This window comes from Pseudonaja textilis, chromosome 6 (genome assembly GCF_049901715.1).
Source record: "Pseudonaja textilis isolate UNSWEBS1 chromosome 6, rPseTex1.2, whole genome shotgun sequence".
Classification (NCBI taxonomy): domain Eukaryota; kingdom Metazoa; phylum Chordata; class Lepidosauria; order Squamata; family Elapidae; genus Pseudonaja; species Pseudonaja textilis.
Window position 1 is genome coordinate 22,287,895 of NC_141995.1, and position 13,876 is coordinate 22,301,770.

A 13,876-nucleotide genomic window follows, 5' to 3' on the forward strand; every position below is an offset into this window, starting at 1 on the left:
AATATACCATATTAGCTATTTACTAGCATGAAACCTAAAAAGCTCTAAAATTCAACCATCCTTATTAGGCTACATTGAATTGTTATAAAATGAGTGAATAATAGTAACAAAATTAATATTTCTTGAAAAAGAATTATATAATTCCAAAATACTTTTCAAAAATATACAGTCAAACAATGAACATGAATATTATTCAAGAACAAAAATGCATATTATTAAAATTGCATGCAACGTTCGATTCCCTAAATATGTTGGAAAATGTTCCATGTAGGATTTCTGCTTCCAAAAAATCTCATCTTAATGCAACTCTCTTGAAATATATTTTTTTAAAAGGTGAAGTGTCACGAGGTTCTGGCTGGTATATAACAAAGAAGAAATACCGAAAAACATACATCTGCTAGATATATCTCTAGGGTGAGCAGAATATAATGCAACCTGGGTGCTTAAATTGAGGAACTCTCCAGCATTTCTGAGATGTTCAGAACTAACTGACAGAGTCAGATTTGGCAAAAGCATATTTGATATTTATAAAATGTATAGAGAATTCCCATAATACAAAAGAAGCATAATTGTTCATCTTTAATGAACATTAGAGAATTCGGTAATCATGAAGCGAAAGTGATTTATTGTGGCAGACTTTAAATAGGATTATTAATTGTTAATCCTATTTTAGAGTAAAGATGGGACGAGCTGATTCCATCATTAATATATATTTAATTATAAGGAAATTTCAGTAATATCTTGCATGTTCAGATATTTTGACAGCTAATTGTCAGCAGAATTTTCATACAGTCAAAACAAGCATATAAAGTACTTAACCATCAGGGATTTAAATAACATGAAATTATTTTCTGTGTCCATTTAAGAATGACCTTATTTGCAGTCAGTGAGCAAATTACGTATTCAGAATCTCAAATCATACTTTTTGATTGTTGAATCATAATACAATATAGTAATCTATGCTTATAAGTATAATTTGCAGATTCATGTTTAATGAAGTACATTTTAAAGATTGAATATATGGCGTTTTTCCTTGCTAACTAACTCCAGGAATTGATAACAGAAAAGAAAAAAAAAGTTGCAAGGGACCTTGGAGGTCTTCTAGTCCAATCCCCTGCTCAAGCAGGAGACACTATACCATTTTGGACAAATGGTATAGTATCTAGTCTCTTCTTAAAAACTTCAACTTTTGGAGGCAAGCCATTTCACTGAGTAATTGTTGTTGTTGTCAGGAAATTGCTCCTGAGTTTTAGATTGGATTTCCCCCTGATAAATTTCCATCTATTACTTCTTATCCTGCCTTCAGATGCTTTGGCAAATAGGATGACCCACTCTTCTTTGTGATAGCCCCTTAGATATTGGAAGAGTGCTATCAAATCAGCCCTAGTTAGATTAGATATATCCAGTTCCTGTAACCATTCTTCATAAATTTTAACATCCAGTCCCCTAATTATCCTGATTGTTCTTTTCTGCATTCCAGAATATCAACATCTTTTTTATATCATGGTGACCAAAACTGGATGCAGTATTCCAAGTGTGGCCTTACAAAGCATTATAAAGTGGTACTAATACTTCACATGATCTTGATTCTATCCCTCTGTTGATACAGCCTAGGACTTTGTTGGCTTTGGCAGCTGTAGCACACTGCTTGCTCATATTTAAGGTTTTTTCACCAGGAAAAAACCTGGTTTTTCACCAGGTTTTTTCACCAGGATTTCTAGATCCCTCTCACAGTTACTGCTATTCAGCTGGGTACCACCTATTCTATACCTGGACATTTGTTTTTTTCTTGTCTAAGTCATAAACCATACTTTTCTCACCATTGAATTGTAGGGCCCAGTGTTCGAGTCTATCAAGATTCTTCTGGATCTTGAGCCTATCTTCTAAAGCAGGAATGTTAAACTTGATTTCATTGAGGGCTGCATCAGGGTTGTATTTGACCTTGGAGGGTGAGGGTGGGCATGGGCAGCTCAACATTACTTGTGTCGGGTTCACATCTGGTGGTCTGAGCACTCTGCCAGTGAAAACAGGCTCCCAAGCTCCGTTTCTGGCTGCGATGGCTTCCTGAAACCCTCTGCCATAAAAATGGAGCTCAGGAGAGCTGGCCACGGTCTTCCCAAGCTCCATTTTCGCTGGCAGGTGCATCACAGGCCAGTCCTTTGCTGTTTCAAGGGTGGATCTGTGGGCCAGATCAGAGCACCCCATGGACCAGATCCGGCCCCCAGGCTTTGAGTTTGACCCCCCGTTCTAAAATGTTGGCTGTTCCTGCCAGCTTGGTATCGTTTGCAAATTTGATGAGTTCCCCTTCTATCCCCTCATCTAAATGGTTTATGAAGGTGTTGAAGACTAGGCCTAAGACAGAAACTTGTGTACCATACCCCACTGCGTGCTTCTCTCCATATACATGCAGTTCCATTAAGGATTACATGATGAGTGCGGTTTGTCAGCCAGTTACAAATCCATCTGATTGTAATGCTGTCTAACCCACATTTAGGGGGTAGCTCTCAAAAAAGTCAAAATGGTGGTCACTTCGTTATCTGTGTTGATATCATACAAAAATACAAAGGAGTATAGCTTTGATCACATGGTTATCAGCAAATAACTGCTAAAAACTCATTTTAATCTGTTTTCTTTTTATTTATTTATTTTTTAAATTATATAACTGCACATCTGTTTTTTCTTACATTCTGCTAACTATAACTATTACGTTTGTGCTTTCGAGTCAGTGTTGACTCTGGTGTCTATCTGGACAAGTTCCTGCAGTTTTCTTGGCAAGATTTCAGAAGTAGCTTGCCTTTGCCTTCTTCTCAGGGCTAAGAGAGACTGACTGGCCCAATGTCATCATCTGGCTTTGTGCTTAAGATGGGACTAGAACTATGGACTCCTGTTTTTTGGCCTGCCTTATTCCTTAACCACTGTACCAAACTGGTTCTCTTAAATGTACCTGTTAGTTTTTAGTAATTTAAGTAATATTTCTTAGGGTTCCAGAAAGCCTTGAAAATCTGGCTCTAGTCCCAACCTGGGGTTGATTTTTGATATTTCTGTTTTATATTGTGCGATTTGTTAGCAATTTCAGTCTAGCATGTCTGTTGATTTAATATTTCTTGCTGTTTTGGGGTTTATTAATTGTACTCCACCCTAATTCCACTGGAGATAGGTGACCAGTGAATTTAAATGATTAAATAAAATATGAATAAATATTTTTTTTAACTTCAACAGTTCATTATAACAGTTTCCAAATGTTATAAAGATTTTCTAAGTATAGTTTATTGAAACAATAGCATGAAAAGTAAATGCAATTTTGTATCTCTCAGAGCTGGAGTGGACCGGAGAAGTTGCTTGCCTTAGATGAATTGATTGATAGTTGTGAACCTACTCAAGTGAAGCATATGATGCAAGTGATCGAACCCCAGTTTCAAAGAGATTTCATTTCCTTGCTCCCCAAAGAGGTGAGGATCCTTATTTAATATTGGGCTCTGGGTACTGTTTGACTATATAATCTGTCATTTTCCACCTTTAAGCATTTCCTCACTAATTACAGTCCTCAATATTTTCAGCATAATACTGTTAATTGGTGTTAAAAAAAATTTGGAAGGTGAAAACTGCTATGATTTAATAATGTAGTTCTTAGTTTAAATAAAAGTACTAGCAAGACCAATGACTTTATTTCATTGACTAACTTACTATATGTCCCAGGTTGTTTTGTTATGGTCTTTTTGGTAGTTTTTTGAAGCTTTACAACTAATTTAAAATAATTTAGATTATTAAAGGCAGATAAAATTGGGTTTGTGTAGATGTTGAAGGAAATGTTCCAGAGGGCATATACAATGACAGAGACAGCAAACTTCATGAGCTGACACTGTTTAATAGATGAGACCCAAAACATGCTGAATTTGTTGGGTATTATCAAATGGGCAGACATAAGGATACAACCAGTCCTGCTTCTATATCATGCAGGGCATGTTAGATAACAGTTAGCACCTTGAATTCACAAGCCTACTAGTAACTAATACGACTTGCACACAGGTAGTCCTCAATTTACAACCTCATTTGGGACCAGAATTTCAGTTCTTAACCAAGGAGGTTGTTAAGTGAGATTTTATGACTGGCTTGCCACAGTTGTTAAGCAAATCACTGCAGGTGTTAAGTGAATCATATAGTCATTAAGCAAATCTAACTTCTCCCTTGATTTTGCTCGTCAGAAGCTGGCTAGGAAGGTTGCAAAATGACTGGGATGCTGCAACCATTGTAAATATATGCCAGTTGCCAAGAGTCTAAATTTTGACCATGTGACCATGGGGGTGCTGTAATGGTCATAGGTTTTGAGGACAGTTGTTAGTCATTTTTTTCAGTACCATTGTAACTTTGAACGGTTGCTAAACAAATGATTGTTAGTCAAGGACTACTTGCAATAGCGTTACAGGAGAGTCTCATGCTACAGCTGGCACCAACCATACTGTAACAGTTGTAGTTTCTGAGTCTTCAAGGATAGTCTCACGTTGAACATTTTGCAGTGCTTTTAATGGAAGGGGACTAAGGCATGAGTGATCATGAGTAGGCTTCCCAATCCAGGAAAGGATGCAGTTGGACCATCAGATCAGAAGAATATATAAAAAGACCTTCCTAACCAAAGAGGTCATTTGTTCCTTGACTAGGAAAGAAACACATATTGTGAGCTATCTCTGACTGGGGGAATGCTACCCAATCCATAGATAAAGTTGGCAAAGCCCCCAAAATATGTAAATCATTGCTAGATTGAGCTTCTCTGTAGTTAAAATAATATTGCTTAAATAGAACACTCTGCTGTTATTTTTTCAAATCTTTTGCCTAAAAATTAAATGTTCAGTTTACCTAAAATCCTTTCTCATGGAAGGATGTCTAGTGTGCATTTGAAGAATATCAGTAAAGTTGTTACAGGGAATACATGTCCTAAGTATTAATTAGAAAGGAAAGATTAAGTGGACAAGTAGGTCTTAGTAATTTTTTAGTTGACCATTTTTCCAAAGAATGCTTTATGTTTCAATTAATTTTTTTTTGCCAATCTGTGAAAGTAGGGTTGAAAAAATGTCATGAGAATTCTGTATAATTTTGAGTGTAAGCTTATTTTGTCAAACACATTTCCCCTCCCAATCCCAATATCTTTGGCCAATTTTAATGAACACATTTAACAGGATATCATCCTGTTTTGACGGATGTATTAAACACATTAGCCAGTTTTGAACAGCCACATTCAACCTATCAGGATAGATGTTGTTTGGTTGGCTGTATTTTTAATCATTTCCATCACCTGTACTATATTTCAGGAAATTGAACTTTCTAAACATATTTGAGGTCTTATGTTTTGTTGCAATGTGCATAGGGAAAGGAAGGCACAGCGAGTACAGCTTTTATGGTGCAAAAAGATGATAATTTTGGCCTAAAGTAATTCAGATTGCTGCATTCCACTCTGCTTCCCAACTTTACTGTCTGCTTCCCATCAATATCATCAATTTTGTTATTCAGCTTGAGGAATGCTTAACTAATATTCTGATTCAGACTTAATTATGGGATGGAACATTGTCTTGTCTCATATTATGAAGATCAAATTGAATATAGAGGGAGATAATAATTCCCAAATATATGTTCCATGGTCTTTGGCAAAGTGGTAGTCTTGACATAGAAAACGGAGAGAGTAAATAGACTGGATTTAGAACAATTATATGTTCTCATTTGAAAAGCTTATTATAGTAGTTAACCAGTTCCATAGCCAGTGTTGGGAGCCTGATAGAAGCCTTGGGCCTTTTTTTAAGCATAGCAACTACCCAATTATCTAACTGCTTCCCAAGCAAGAGTCAGGTGAGGTTTATCTGGAGGTTTTTTTTAAGCTAGGTGTTTTTGTTTTGTTCTTGGCAGCTGCCTGGACAAGTCCCTGGAGTTTTCTTTGCAAAGTTTTTCAGAAGTACCTTGCCATTGTCTTCTTCCTAGGGTCGAATGAGAGTGGCAGCCCCGAGGTCAGCCAACTAGTTTTGTGCTTAAGATGGGAGTGGAACTCACAGCCCTCCAGTTTCTATCTCATGCCTTAGCTACTACATCAAGCTGACTCTTTTAAAAAGTTTAGTAGCCTTTAGAAAATCAACATTTATTGTATACAGCAGCGGCCCGCAGCCTTTGCGGCTTGGCAGCCCAATGGAGGGGGGGGAGAAGTGAACTGAGTCAGCGCACATGCGCAAGTGCAGCTCAACTTGTGCAAGTGGCAGGCTGGCACACACACATGTGCACCCACCTGGGTTTGTGCAAGTTGAGTTGTGTGCATGTGTGCGCATATGCCAGCCTGCCGCTTGCATGGCTCAATTGCAAATAGGCCACGGCCTGGTAGTGGGCTGTAGCCCGGGGGGGGTTGGGGACCCCTGGTATACAAGGTAGTCCTTAACATCATGTATCACATAAAGAAATGCATGAAGATGCAACAAATGGATTCGTAGCACAAAATAATTTACAGGTGAATCCTATGGCAGGTAAAGAGTTTGGAAGGAGGTCCAGAGAATAGAAAAAACAGTAGGGGCTAGCATAAGTATCCATGATCTTGACAGCATTTGCCTTCAAATTACTCATTTATGATTTTGTGATTTTTTTCAAAATATTAATCCAATCACAGCAGGGTAATTCAAGATATTAAGTCTGTAGCATTTTGTAACAGTTATATGCTGCTTAAGCCTTGGCATAGCTATTGGGGTCAGAGCAAACATAGATGCAGAAGAGCCAGACATAAAATAGTAAAGCGTATATGAGGGACTTTTTAAATAAGGAAGGAGTTCCCTGATTTCATGCTAGGAATAAGGTTTTCATTTGATACAACTGTCATCCTTTATAAGTAAGCCTTATTTACGACTGCACTTACGATCAGATTTACATCATAAGGCGTTACTGTTATAAGTCAAGGAACCCATGTAACCAAGCCTGATTTTACAATATTTGCAGTGATCATTAATTGAATCTGAAGTCACTACGTGAATACCACATCAAAAGTTTTAACATATTCTTGTTAAAAATGGGTGTTAATCTCTGCTTATTTGTATGTTGGCTGCTGAAGAGTATGTGTTCTGGTCTTTTGGTTTCCTTCTTGGCTTTCTTACTGTCTCTTTTTAATGGAGAATAATTTCTGTGTGACTACTGATGGCTGTTATGTCGGAATCGCAATCTTCCAGGAATTCCCTAGCATTTTTGGATTTACCTTAGATGCTCACAGTTTCCCAGTTAAAACTATGGCTGAATGTGACCATGTGTTGTGAGATTAACCAGTTTTCATGTTTCTTCTGACAGATAGTTGGTATTCATGGATACTTTCTGCTAGTTTTCTATCTCTCTCTGCCACTTGGTGGCTTTACACTCCTTACACTATAGCAATAGCACTTATAACTATATGTTATAAATGGCTCCTGTTTGTATTTTTGGGCTCCTGGGTCATTTACTTAAGATGTTTTGGAGGACTTTGTTTGGATTTTGTGCTATGATGATGTCATGTGGTTATAATATCAGTTAGTTGTTTCCAAGATGTTTTTGATGCATGGCATGTTATCCTTTTTAGACCTTGTGTTAGTTGGGTTATAGCAGGTTGAGTGGTCAGGCACTTTTGGATAAAATTATGGAGACATTCATTTTATTGGAAGATATCATATACGCAGTCTGTTTCCTTTTTATGGTGTTTTGTATTGCTGCTGTATAACATTCTTATACAGATCCACTTGTGTGAGGTTGGATTGTTGCTTGGTAATAGAGCACTTGGTTAGTGTGAGTTATTTTTCAATAGAATTACATTTCTAATTTGCCATTGTTTTCTTTGCTGATGAAGATATCTGGGAGTGCTAGTGTTTTGAAGTTCTCCTCTTTCCTTATGAAATTTATTACTTTGAAGACGTTGATTGGTGTGTCTTCTCTAGTTGTTTCTTTTTTATTATGATGAAGGTGGTGTTTACATATTAGATCCATACCTTTGGCTATATGTGTGGAATTGCGATAGTTTCTGGACACTGAATTATAATCTCTTTTATGAGTCCTGAGTGTGGTGATCCCACGTGTGTTCCTCTGATTTGTTAGTATATTTGTTTATCAAAACAAAAGTAGGTAGTTAGTCAGAGATGTATGAGGTCCATGATTCCAGGTATTTTGATCTTAGTGTATTTCAGTGGTTCCCAAAGTGGGCGGTACCACCCCCTGGGGGGGGTGGCATGACTTAGGGGGTCACTAAGAGGCAAAGGGGTGGCAGGGGGCTGCTAAGAGGCAGTGGGGTGGCAGAGGAGTGCTGGAGGTGGCCCCTTCACAGGGTGCATTTCAGCTTTCCCCCACCCCACTTGCCTGACTTGCTGGTGGCTGAGAGGAAGGCAAGCCAGGGCTAACCCGTTGCTGCTTGGGTCCCGCTTGGATTCTCCGCAGCGGCTGGGCCTTGTTTGCTAGGAGCAGGGGGGCAACCAGGGAGCTATGCCTCCCTCATCACCCCTTGCCTGCCACCCCTTTCCTCTGCTGCCCACAAGCCTATGCGCTTTGGCTGAATGCGGGCCTCCACTGTGAGAATGATGCGACTCAAGTCTCGTGAGAGCGGATCTTCCACCCATGGAGCTTGCATAGCGGTGGTCTGCACTCGGCTAAAGCACTCAGAGGGGCAGCTGGCAGAGGGCCGATGCAGGCGGCATAAGCCTTGTGTTTCCTGGTTGCCTCCCACACTCCTTCTCAGCACCACGACCCGTGAGCCCCAGCAGCTGACGAGATGCGGGCTGGCCGGGAGCCAAGTAGCAACAGGTCTGCCTTGACTGGCTCACCTTTCCCTCTGCCACCAGCCGCAGGAGGAAAGTAAGTTTGTAGGCAGCTGGGAAAGCCGAAACTGCTGTGGTTTGGGATTTCCCGACTGCCTACAAACTTACATTTCTCCCACAGCTGGTGCCAGAAGGAAAGGTGAGCCAGTCAGGGTGGGCTGGTTCACCTTTCCTGCAGCTCACTTCTCCTGTAGCTCCTGCAGTGGGCGAGGCTATAGCCTCGCTTGAAATTCCCAGCTCTTTCCCCAAAATAGGGAGGGGTGGAAGTCCCACCACGGCCCTTTGTTGGACCCAGAAGCCTTGCCTGCTGGCTTTTCTGGGCAATGTGGGACCGGGAATGAACGGGCAATTGTGCCCGGTCCCTGGGACTCTGAGAGACTCGTCACAAGCGACACTGCCAGGTGACTACCTTGTTGGAAGAGAGAGGGAGAGAGAGTGTGTTTGTGTGTGTGTTTCAGGTGGGTCTCCTAGCTTAGGAGGAGAGAACGAAGGAGGAAGGGAAAGGATAGAGAGAGAAAGAGAGAGGGAAAGAGAGAAAGAAAGAGTGGAAGAGACAAGAAACGAAAGAAAAAGGGAGAGAGAAAGGAAGAAAAGGGATAGACAAAGAGGGGGATGGAGAGAAGGGACAGAAAGAAAAAGAAAGAAAGAAAAAAGAAAGGGAGGGTGGAGAAAGTGAATGAGATATCTAGTCCAACCACCTGTTCCAGCAGGGTTAGAAGGGCATGTGTGTGTGTGTGCGTGCATGGCTGTCAAAACTCCCCAAACAGCTCAAGTAGCTCTGGGGAGGTCAGTCATAAATTAGAACACTTGCTAAGCAACCAGCCATTAAGCGAGGACCACTTGTATTTGGTTTTCTGGTCACATGGCCACCTGGCCATGCCCACCCAATCACATGGCCACCAAGCCACGCCCACCCAGTCATGTGACCAAGCCATGTCCGGCCAGTCTCGTGACCACCAAGCCACATCCACAAATTAGACCATGCCCACAGATCCAGTTGTTAAGAAATTTGAATCCCACCCCTAGGTGTGGGGCACTGAGGATGAGTTTGTAGCACCAAGGGGGTGGGGGTGGTAGACTGAAAAAGTTTGGGAACCACTGGTGTATTTGGTTAGATTGGGTGTGTTGTGTAGTGCTACTGCCATTAGTTCTGGATCTATGTATATATAAATGTTATGATGTTGAAACTATAATTTCACGAGCTTCTATTTTTAGATCTTTGATTTTCTGGAGACACTATAATGGAGAGTCACTTCCCAATATAAAATATCCAAGCTTGTTTGGCAATGTAGTATGTTGGGATCCCTGGTAATAATATAATTGGACAAAGAAGTTTTGTCAGCTTGTGTATTTTTGGATGTCCATAGAAGAGTGGCAGAATGATTCCACTGCTTTTCATCCACCACTGTTCTTTTTTACTTGACTTTTCTTGGTTAGGTTATTGACGATTCTCTTAACTGGCCTGTGAAGTGTTGGGTTGGTGTTTGCTGGGAAGTAGATTTCTTTGGATTTTTCTTTGGATTCCAGTAAATCTTTGGATTTTTTGTACGTATCACATTCTGTCCATCATAGCCATGGTTGGTCTTTGTTTTCTGGGCGGATGGTGATGATTTGGTCCTTCTTTAAGTTTTTGAGGGCTGTTTTGTCCTCTGCTTTGAATTGGCTCTGCTTCAGTATTCTTCTGGTCTGTGTGATTGATTGCTTTTTGTTTTCTTGGATTTCTATGAGAATTCCTGTTGTGCTTAATGCCGCTGTTAAGACTGCAAAGAATTGTAACGGATAAGTAGTGTCTGTGTTATGTAGTTGAGATCTTTCTGGATCTGTATAGTGGGAAGCTGGATATGTTGGGTACCCATTTGGGTTCAGGTGTGTCTTTGCTTCTTGGTTTAGTTTATACAGTTTGGTTTCGAGTTTTGGTTTGGTTTTTTTACAGCTTGTTTTAGAAATTTAATCTTGATGGGCTATCAGCATTTTTCTGTGTTCTGGGGTTAGGGATTGCTCCAGTTTCTTTTTGAGATTATGTATGGTATGCTGTCATTTGTGAGCATCTATTATCATTAGCCACATCATTTATCAATTGCTTTGTTGAGTTATTTTCCACCCAGCTGTGCAGTTTAGTAGAGGTTTATATCTGACTCTGGTGGGCAGAGCATGTTGTCATAGGCATTCATGCAGAAAAACAGTCATTTCTTAATCAATGTTTGCTACATGCAATTATCTTCCATTTGCATGCTTTCTGAAGCATTTGACACCCATATACGATTCCAATAGAAGAGAATGACTGCTGAAAGTCACCCAGTTAGTTTTCATGCCTAAGGAGAAGCCATATGGTTTCTAGCCTGATACCTTAGCCACTAGATCAAACTGGCTCTCAGTGGTTTGCCATGGCCTCCTTCCTAGGGCTGAGATAGAGCCCAAGAACCACCTAGTTGATTTTATGTCTAATGCAGAACTTCTGGTTTATAGCCATAAGTATACATCTATAAATAAGCCATATTTATACAGTGTTCAAACAAGACCATAAAAAGCTAAGAAGGAAACAAAAAGATCATAGCATGTTCCTTCCAACGGCTAACACCAAATAAGCTGGCATTTCCATCAAACAATCAAGCAGAAAACAATACCCTAATCAAAGAACTGCCAAGGTCAAAACCACACCCTCACCAAAACTGGCAGGCTATTGAGCAAATCCTGTACATGCTCATATTGTTGATGTTACCCAGCAGGGTAATCTGCAAGCAAACAATTCAGTTAAGAGAATACCAAGGACTCCACACCAGTAGTAGTAGTAGTAGTAGTATTTGTAGAAGCCTCTAAGATTCAAGACTTGGGGGGGGGGGGATTTTTGAGAAGTTGGGGTGATACAGGTATTAGGCATCTTGTGTTTGTTATAATCATTATTTCTAGATTATATAAGTGAATATATAAGGCCCAGTAAATTGCCTAATTCTATCAATGAATTTCAACTTCCACTTTTGTTTTTTTAAATTTTTGTAGCTGGCTCTATATGTGCTTTCTTTCCTGGATCCCAAGGACTTGCTGCAGGCAGCACAAACATGTCGATACTGGAGAATTCTGGCAGAAGACAATCTTCTATGGAGAGAGAAGTGCAGAGAAGAAGGTAAGGTTAATTTTTTTTGTCTTCTGAGCTTCATTGAAAAAAAAATGCCTTTGGTTATGGAAAGATCATTATTTTGAATATTTATATTTCACCAGTAATACAGATCCAAATATATGTTAACTTGCTACATTAAATCGAATAAGTCAAAAATTATCCAAATTCTGGTATTCGCGGCTGGAATTCTGGAATTCCACCTGAGGGCTGCTGAACTTTTTGTTTGTAGATTCAAAGAACAGAAAGAGATGTGCCTCATGAGGTTCCTCCAGATCATATATAAAGCTTGAAAATGAGTAACAGCAGCTCACAGAGAATAGTAAATATTTAATTTAAAAAGTTTAAATGAGATAGTTGAGATAACAGGTAAATAAATAGGGGTTCTAGTGTAAGGCTTTAGGATAAATTGGATGGAGGATAGAATTGTTGCATGACAAACAGGTGAGACATCACTAAGTATGTTACACAATTGGCAATAGTTTATCATTTTGGAAAGGGCGGGTGATGAAACCTGCAACTAACATCATTTTGGGTTTGTTTAAAATATATAGGAATTGATGAACCATTACATATCAAGAGAAGAAAAGTAATAAAACCAGGCTTTATTCATAGCCCATGGAAAAGTGCTTACATCAGACAGCACAGAATTGATACTAACTGGCGGCGAGGTGAACTTAAATCTCCTAAGGTAACCACCCATCTTTGAATAAACTATTATGAACACAGTAAAATCACATCTTAGTATTGGTCCGTTCTGATTAGTTTTAATATTTAAGAATCTAATTTTGTTCAAATAATTTGCAAAAGTTCAGCTTCAATATTTTGTATTATCTTTTTCTCCCATATAAGTACTGCAGCTCAAAACAATTTTCATCACTTCTTGTTATGCTGTTAGTTATTTTTGTCCATTTTAATGCATACATGCAATTTAGCATATCCTATACAGCATAAATGCTTCCATTTATATGTTAATTTTCACAGTCAACAAAAATTGAATTTAAAAGTGAGCTGTGTTCAGTTTTCAATGCTGTTTATTGAGAAATTCAAGTTAAAAATTATAGTAGGTAAAACTACTCAGAACCCATCCATTTTCTGAATAATGGAAGCTACTTATCTCTTACTGGTCTCTGTATGGCTTTTCTTCCTTTCAGAGGCTCCCTAGCAGGTATAATATCCTACTAGGAGATACTTGCTTTCTTTATGGATTTCTGCAATTGTCAGGGTTCCCCAAATGGCAAATATTTCTAAAAATAAGGCAAATTATAGCATGCAAGATATAACAATTAAATTATCGGTTCCAATGATGTTATCCTTTTGTGAATTTTAAATAGTTAAAGGTGCTCCTTTAATATGCCAAGTTATACCTGTAATTCAATGTATATTAACAAAATTGGTTGTCACTATAAATATATACCACTTAATCAACAGTATTATGGTTAATCATAGCTTATGGAACTTGAATTTTGGTCATGATATCTCATAGATTAAGCACTAAATAATTCAAATTAGGAGAATATTTAACAAAGTTAAATTGAAAAGCAAACTCTCTAGTTGTTTTCAAACCACAACAGATTGCTGCAAGAATCTCCTAGGAAGATGTATATGTTCTACCTTAATATGTCATAAAGATGAAATGAACTTCTGCAAGTAAATTTAATACTGCCAGATTGTACTAATCGAATAATCATACTGCCAGATCTGCTGCTGTGTAAATAATTGCTACAGATGTTAATTTTTTGGCCCTTTCAGTTAAATTTATTTGTTTCTAAGACCAAGATTAGCCCATTACTGCAGTGCATAATGAAAACTGTTGCTGTATCCTAGTGAAGAGCAATTTAATTTAGGCATTATTTTACTACAATATTTATTTCAAAAGCCATAATGTAATAGATTTGTCTTCAAAATGTTTCATTAAGATACAGAAATTTTTGAGGAATGTTACTGAGGCTTATCAGAAAAGAAAAAATAGCATTAT

The 13,876-nt window shown here is 38.7% G+C and overlaps 1 protein-coding gene across 4 annotated transcripts in view; it reads left to right on the forward strand.

Moving 5' to 3' along the window:
• Positions 1–13,876, forward strand: part of FBXW7 (F-box and WD repeat domain containing 7) — a 121,190-nt gene that overhangs the window by 94,493 nt on the left and 12,821 nt on the right. For all 4 annotated transcript variants that reach the window (XM_026698147.2, XM_087936035.1, XM_026698149.2 and 1 more), the window contains 3 exons: positions 3,315–3,449; positions 11,784–11,907; positions 12,453–12,589. In XM_026698147.2, the coding sequence (XP_026553932.1) occupies positions 3,315–3,449; positions 11,784–11,907; positions 12,453–12,589 (396 nt within the window). The remainder of the gene's footprint in view (positions 1–3,314; positions 3,450–11,783; positions 11,908–12,452; positions 12,590–13,876) is intronic.